This window comes from Epinephelus fuscoguttatus, linkage group LG3, assembly GCF_011397635.1.
Source record: "Epinephelus fuscoguttatus linkage group LG3, E.fuscoguttatus.final_Chr_v1".
Taxonomy (NCBI): Eukaryota; Metazoa; Chordata; class Actinopteri; order Perciformes; family Serranidae; genus Epinephelus; species Epinephelus fuscoguttatus.
The window spans coordinates 18,718,903-18,726,709 of record NC_064754.1 but is presented as its reverse complement, the minus strand read 5'-3'; the positions used below and the strand labels follow the sequence as shown (position 1 = coordinate 18,726,709).

General features: G+C 39.7%; 2 protein-coding genes across 3 annotated transcripts; both read left to right on the top strand.

Moving 5' to 3' along the window:
• On the top strand, positions 1-1,919 carry scpp9 (secretory calcium-binding phosphoprotein 9). Its single transcript, XM_049572745.1, has 6 exons — positions 1-125; positions 1,008-1,082; positions 1,191-1,247; positions 1,363-1,428; positions 1,511-1,561; positions 1,682-1,919. Exons 1-6 carry the CDS (start codon positions 9-11, stop codon positions 1,745-1,747), a joined length of 432 nt encoding a protein of 143 aa, XP_049428702.1. The 5' UTR covers positions 1-8; the 3' UTR covers positions 1,748-1,919.
• Positions 1,920-4,542: 2,623 nt separating this feature from the next.
• Positions 4,543-7,785, top strand: odam (odontogenic, ameloblast associated). 2 transcript variants are annotated; one of them, XM_049571043.1, is made up of 10 exons: positions 4,543-4,595; positions 4,696-4,768; positions 4,855-4,890; positions 4,997-5,044; positions 5,172-5,420; positions 5,541-5,597; positions 5,689-5,811; positions 7,225-7,254; positions 7,366-7,449; positions 7,581-7,785. In XM_049571043.1, exons 2-10 carry the CDS (start codon positions 4,709-4,711, stop codon positions 7,614-7,616), a joined length of 723 nt encoding a protein of 240 aa, XP_049427000.1. In that variant the 5' UTR covers positions 4,543-4,595; positions 4,696-4,708; the 3' UTR covers positions 7,617-7,785. The 2 variants fall into 2 exon arrangements, with proteins under 2 accessions (XP_049427000.1, XP_049426999.1); XM_049571042.1 differs by having other exon boundaries at positions 7,222-7,254.
• The last annotated feature ends 22 nt before the right edge of the window (positions 7,786-7,807 follow it).

Here is a 7,807-nt window from a genome sequence, read left to right as displayed (position 1 = left end):
TGGGAGGGATGGGAGGTATGATGGCAAACAGAGGAGTAAACCCAGGGATGATGGCTGGAGGCCTGAACCCACCCATGGTTGCTGGTGGTGGGGCTGGTTTCATCGGGCAGCCGCAGTTTGCTCAGGTGAGTCTGTCAGGTTGTAAAACAGGAAGGAAAATGACACAACAGATTTCAACAGTGTGTTTTTTCCTCTTACCTGCAGTGCTATTTAGCAATCTAGATTATTTTGGTGTGTTTTACTGCACAGAAGGAAGTGTGCATCTACTCATGGAACAGCTCAGTGGTGCTACGTGAGCGAGCAACGGATGCATGCTTCCTTTTGCACGGTGATACACTTGGCGGGTGTAGCGTGATAGAAAGGAAATAGTTCCCACATGAAACTGCTCACAACAAGGTCTTGGATTATCCTGAGTAACCAGGTTATGATTTCTGGAAAGAGACATTGCTGTTGAGTTTTTCAAATGCTCCCTGGGCACCACAAGCCGAGTGCCATCTAGTTCTATTATATGACGAGAAGGCAGACATCTCTATGACTGATATCTCCAACACTGGGCAACTCACACCAAAATTATCTACAGTTATAAATAGCACTGCAGGTAAGAGGACAAATATGTGTTTTTGATTTTGGGGTGACCTGTCCCTTTAAACTGTTTAGTAATATAGCCTATATTTCCATTAACTGTATGTGGATGGATTAAAACTGGGTGTAAAAACAAGCCTGTAAACAATTAGAAAAACATTAATAATCCAAAAAAAATTTGCAGTAGTGCATGGCATCACAAAAAATTTAGTTGTTTTCGTTGAACTCTATTTGCACCACAAGATGGTGCTCTCCTGTTGTCTCACTTGTTGGTTTCTGATGTTTTTATCAGAAATTGTGACGGCTGCTTAGCCAGTTAATGCATAATATGATTTATTATCTTTCTTATTAACACTTTTACAGTAAACAACAATAACCCTGACATAAACAAACACATTTGTTTACTCTTTCTCGGCCTCACAAAGTTTGTTCCTGGAGTTTCTGCTTATGCTGCACCGGCCCCCATTCCCCAAGTGTACGCTGTCCCTGCAGTCGGTGGGGTAAGTGTGCACATACTAGTTGTGTTAACAGCACAATTCAGCATTCTTCGGTAATTATTTGAGTACCACACTTAAGCACTGATTTATCTTTTTGTTGTCTACTGGCAGTTTCCTTATATGGGAGCTCCTCAGGTGGCACAAATGGCTCCTCAGCAGCCTCTGATGGTAACCACTCACCTCTGACTCACCCTGACTCTCAGTCCACAACACCCTTTTATCACAGGTTACATTGTAGAAATTTAACAAATCACTTAATCGCTAAATCTTGCTGTTTTTATAGGGGATAACGGGTGGCGCAATGCAACAGCAGCCTCCTCTTCAGCCTGATCCACTCAGAAGATTCAGGGTAACTAAAGTGTATTTACAGCTACTGTATGTGGACACTGATGAAAGCTACAGTGGCTAACTGATGTTCTTTGACTCTGCAGCGTCAGATTATGAAACAGAACAACCCCTTGAAGACCACTGTGGATACTCAGGTAAGATTATTTAATTTACAAGCAAAGGAACAGATTTCAGTGGGTAACCTCATCAATGCTGTCAAATATGAGCAGGTTTTTTCATCTAGCTGTGAATCGTCTATGTCTCATTTTCCTCAGATTCCAGCTCCTACTGGCACAACAACCACAACCCCTCCCTGTGACGATCATCATGACGATTATTAAGATGATAATCTCAACAAATGAATCAATCTAATATGCAATAATGATCACTGTGATAATAAAACTTGAATGATGTGATTTTGTCTCGCTAATCACCGATGACTGTGGAAGCTGTGTGTGTGTTATGTGTTCTTTTAAAACCAACTTCAGACTGAATCATAGTGATGTACTGTTCATGTCAACTATCCAATAAAAATAAATTACACTTGAAATTAAAGTTTGTTTCATCGAGCCTTCTGTATGTATATATCAGACAGTTCTCACCAGTAAACTGTGGTTATGGCTGCAATTTAAAGTGGATCTCTGCTGCCACCTAAAGGATAATAAGTATAAAACATGCACAATAAAACAACATGAAATCACTTTTACAAGGAGATAAAATAAAAGACTTAATTCTATAAAGGACTTAGAGCACACAATTAATTAAGATGTGAGCTGTGTTGCTGTGACATGAAAAACCTGTCACATGTAGGCATCTTTGATAGAGGATGTGTTTTGACATGTCACAGCAGGAGCAGCACAGGTGTAAATTATTGTCACACTCAGGAAGGAGCCCTCCGGAGTTAATGTTATCAGTAACACCTGTGCTTTTCCTGCTACAAGTCGAAATACCTGCTGTGAGAAGAAGCCTGCTGGTCACACTTCAGGTTCAAAAAGAGAGGCATGTGTTAGCTCTGCTTTAATTCTCATTTTAACCTGAATAAGAAGAACTAAGAACGAAAAACCTTAAAGACATTAAAAGTTAATTGGTGCAAATTATTTGAACTAATGAACTAAGCTGTCAAACTTCTATGGACGGACTCACAAAACAATTTTTCCTGTTTTTTTGCAGTGTTTCCACAACATGACTCAGTCATCTATCAAAGGAATACTTAACCCTGTGAATCAGTTACTCACCCCGTAGCACCTTGAATACAATAAGAAAAGTTTTTGTCCCCCCACATGCCTCCACGGTGAATGGAGAATCTAAAAACCGCAAAAATCCTTGATGAATTGGAGAAAAAGGGGTCCACATTTAACAGCAGACCTCTCACACAACTTGTGCAGTATAATCCAAGTCCTATTCATCCAGTTGTTTGCTCAGTACTTCCCAAACACATGCATTTTTACTATAAACTTACTATTTAAAAAACTTCTTTATAAAGTCTCATGCACAGACGAGGAGCATTGAAAGCACAAGCAGAGTTCAAGCACACACGCTTGCCAAGCTCACTACTTGTATGCAGGGGTGTTTTAAATATTGAGAAATGAGACCTGTTTACAAACTTGAGTTTGTAAACAGGTGTTTTGATATAGTTTTGCTGGAATTAAAGAAGTAATTCACTGCTAGAAAGATGGTCTTTTCATAAAATTGGGCCGTCGATGCAGTAGAAAGAATAAAATACTTTTGAAATTGGTGCTACAAAAGAAAAGGAACGCGGCATTTGCTTTTGCTCAAGAGTTAGAGAACCTACAACCACCAGAATGCACTGCACCTCACCAGACCAACAAATGCTCCAGCTGGTGGCTGACGTAATGTGAGCTTGGCTGTTTTTTTCACAGGAAACAATATGGCGGCTGACTGGTAACAAACAATCTTGACTACAGTTGATTAATAAGCTAAAGTATGTTTCTGAAAAGAAAAGGCAAGAGATGGGCAACACAGTAGAAAATCTTGGTTCATATTTCATCTGCACTTCTTAGTTTTACTGTTTGATGTCACTGTGCATTCCAGTACTACCATGCTATATAGTATGCAAGAAAAAGATTTAGTATGTCCCAATACATATGTTAAATGCAGCCAAAAACACCACAATGTTCTGCAACATCCGGTCCGATTTTGCAGTCTGCAAGTCAGCATGATTTTCTGGCTATTCCAACCCACAATCCTCTGTGCAGTGGACGATACCTCACGTTGACTGCCCAGCAGAGATGACAGCTTGACAGCTGATTGGCCAAGAGGGTCAAAGTACAGGGTGTAATGTTAAGAGATAGTGGTATGTCCCGATTGTGTGCATACTGTATGCAACAGTACAGACTTTTTAAGGGCAGCTGCAGTACCTATTAAAAGTAAAAAGAAAAAGTAAGCATCCACTTCCTGTTTACAGACTCTTATATTACAGCAAAACAGTGCACTGAATTACATTTCTAACAACATTTTAGGTGAGAAATCAGCAACGCAGTAACAGAATTTGATCAGCATCGTTCACTGCCAAGGCATGTGAGATAAACAAAATTTACCTCATGAATTCAACATAACATGGAGTGACTAACTGCTGATCATTTTGTGGATAAGTACTCCTTTAATACCCATGATTTACCAACACCAGTCAGCGCACGATGAACAACTTGTGACAAATGTCTGTTTGTAAGCTCCCAGCTCCTGTTTGTCTTTTTTTTTCTCATGACATGCCAAAAAAATCCTGTTAGTCTAAACGTGTGTAATTACAACCTGAAGCAAAACACTTGAACATAAACTTTACTTAAGAGATCATATAAGAAGTGTGTTATCTACACAGGTCACCTGAAGCTGAAAGTCACTGGCCTGTTGAAGCAAAACTGTCAATCTAAAGCTGGTGTGTAATGTTTGTAGAAAACATATTTAATTCAGATACTTTAGAGGATTGTTAACAACTTAACGCAGAGCATGTCACGCTGTTTAAAGACATGACTTACTCTTAATGACATACTTACCTGTCTTGTGTTGCAAGTGTCTGAGTCTGATGCCATGAGAAATGTCTGTCATACTGACCACATATTGTCTGGAGGGGTTGGCGGTGGACTATGACAGCAAACACGGACAGAATTTAAAAGGGATATGGACACACAGAGAGGCAGGCACACAGAAAGGGAAAGCAGAGCCAGAGAAACGGTGAGAAGAGTTTCTAACCCTCGATGTTTCAGTGAAAGCTCTCTGTCTGACATGTGATCTATATGGATTTTTAAAAAAAACATTTCTTATGTTTTTACAGACTGTAAGACACGATGAAGCTGCAGACTGCCCTTCTGTTGGTCTGTCTATTCAAGACAAGCTTTGCTCTTCCAGTGAGTAGAATCTCTTGCTACAGAATATATTTCTCATATCATTTTAAATGGCAGAGACAAAGAGCTATTTTTTGTGTTTTTTTCAGGTACAGATTGGAATCATCGCAAGCAACAGCAATGAGGTAAATATATCTGTTAAAACTTTTAAGTTTGTTGCTTGCTAAGTCAAAATCTGTTGTCATTTAGGAATAATATTACCAAATTTAATACAACCTTTTATGTGTTCAGCTCCTACGACTGAATGGACTAACTTTTGCAACACTTGGACAAACACAGGTACTGGAAGCACATTTTTATCTTTTACATTTTATTATCTGCATCCCTTTGTCTGATTAAAAAGCTTGACATGTGTGTACCAAAAAAAAAAAAAAATCTCAACTGACCCAAATCCGTTCCTCGCCAGGCGTCTTCACTAATACCCCAGTATGTGCTGCAGCAGCAGCAGCCCGAGGTGCTGCTCACTCCACAGGTGGTGAACTTGAACCCGCAAGTGACCGGTCCCTTCGGTCCCCAGGGGCCTCAGCTGTTTCTCCCCAACCAGGGCAACCAGCTAACGCCTGTGATCCTCCCCAACGGCCAGCAAGAGCAGCTTGGACCTCCACAGGATCCCAACAATCCTACTATCCCTCAGCAGGCCCAAAACCCTGTTCAGGTATTAAGCAGCATGGAGAATACTGGTACCATGTAATGTGATTACTTTGTATTAACACTGCAGCTGCTGCCGCTCACAGTCATATGATGAAATCAATAACTGTTTAAATTTTTTTTTTAGATGTTTCCAAATTTCCAGTATCCATCTTATGGATATCCTCAGTTTCCCAGACAGCAGGTATGAAGGAAAACATATTGACCCATGTGCAAACCTTATTCTGTTTATGAAGATGCCAACATCTGATTTAAACTGATTTTATCATCCACAGGGCTTCCCTTACTTTTTGCCTCCTTACGGCTACCCCCAGCAGAGGAACACTGCCGTGCTGCAGCCGAACAACGGTCAGCAAAAGCTGGAGAGAACCACACAGAGACCACAGCTCCCTCTGCAGGTGAGACATGCACAATGACATGTACAGAAAAGAAGGCTTCTCTGTGCTTATGCATAAAACAGCAAAAATTAACATTAAAACAATACACTGTCTAAATAAAGATGCCTATAAAAAACACCAGCGTAGAAGTGCTCAGTGCATATTGGCTGCACATTGACTAAACAATTAGAAATAAAGGGGAAAAAAGAGCCCAAATTCTTTACTGTGTCTGTCAGCTACCCTTCGCTAATTTGAATTATGGTTAAAAACAGATGCAGCAGACTCTGATGACTAAAGACTAGACTTAATGATAATAACATAGCTGCAGGTGTTGAGTCAGGTGTGGTGGCTGTGATGCAAAGTCGACTGTCTGCCCTGCTGACCACACACTGTTGAAGTCATGTCACCGCAGTCACATTTTAGTGTTGCATAAGTGTTGTATGATACCCCTCTGCTGCTTATATGTTTCATTAAATATTACTACTGAGTGATTTATTTGGTCATTTGTTTATTTGTGGTGATCTAATTTATTTCTTGTTAGTTTCGTGCAGATGATGCTTGTAGTTCAGTGTGGGTGTGGTTTACTTACATATATTATTATGTATTTTTACTGTTGTTTTATATTAATTTGTTTGTTGTTTATTTTATCTCATGTATTAATTTCTATTAATGTAGTAGTTTTGTGTGTGATGACTGCATTTAAAACAAGTATTTGAATTGGTTTTACCTCAAAATATAAAATTTAAATGAAAAATAAACACTTAATATGTGTAGGCTGTATTTGATATTCAGGGACTGGTTACACAAAACACCTTATGTTTTCTATGTAAGTGTGAGATGTAGGACTTAATTTCCTCTTAGTTGAGGGACTTATTTAAAGGTGTTGCACAGTTCACTTCAGGACTAGGTGTTAGAATCCCTTTAAACATATACTTGAGACTATGAGTGGGAGTGATGGTGCCGTCTGGGTGTTTCTGAGTGGGGGCCAAAGGGTTAAGGTTAGATGGATACAAAAGTAGGAAAGAGTATGGCTATAAATTTAAGAAGGAGCATAGGGGAGGCAGAGCCAAGAAGAGACATCTGTGTGGACTCAACGCTCCTCTGCAGGACTGCGCTGTACAGCAGAATCCCTTAAATGTTTCCTTAATTAAGGAAAAACTTTAAGGCATTTACTGCATTGACAGAGATTTTGCACCAGTGAAATTCTAGAGTTCTTGTAGGAACTGTTTGTTTGTTTGCAGTCATGCTTGTGATGCTCAAGGTCTATTGTGCAATGGTTTAACTTTAAATGATTTCTTACGTATGACACCAAGATAAGGAGAAAACCTTAAGTATTAACATTTTAAGGAAACCATAAGGAGAAGACTTAAGGGTGTTTGGTGCAATTTTCTTGTTTATAATCTAATTTTCCTGCACATCTTCCCATTTCAGCAGGCCTCCCAGCCTAAGGTACAAACAGAAAGAGTGAGTACACAACATAACTTCTTAATTTTCATAATTTCACCACTAAACAATAGAGAGTTTGCACTGGTTGTGTCTAATTGCTGTGTTTTTGTAATTTCCTATCTCCATCAGACCTGGCCACTGGGGACGCAGAAAGAGACGACCACAATTCCTCCTGATCCTCGTGGTGACACATCTGGCCCAGGAGTTGATGAGGTATCATTTTATACAAAGACACTCAACCCTTAAAGCTTCCATGCATTCATGTCCAAGCACGCACACATAAAAAATACATGTCACTGTCTGACATGTGTAGGATTCAGCTGTTTTGTTTTATGTTTCTCCAGGGTCGCTCCAACTTCCCTTTCTTGTTTGAGCCTTAGATTTCACCTGGGAAGTCACAACGAGGGGATCACTCAAAAATGCATTCATGTGTGTTTGGCCAAGTTGCTCATTCTTTTGCGAAATGCACTGGCCGTTCTTCCAAATGCAATTTTTATTTGTACTCATTTCTTTTTATATTACACTGAAACGGTTGCTCCTCACTCTCACAACAGGTCAAATAAATACAGAA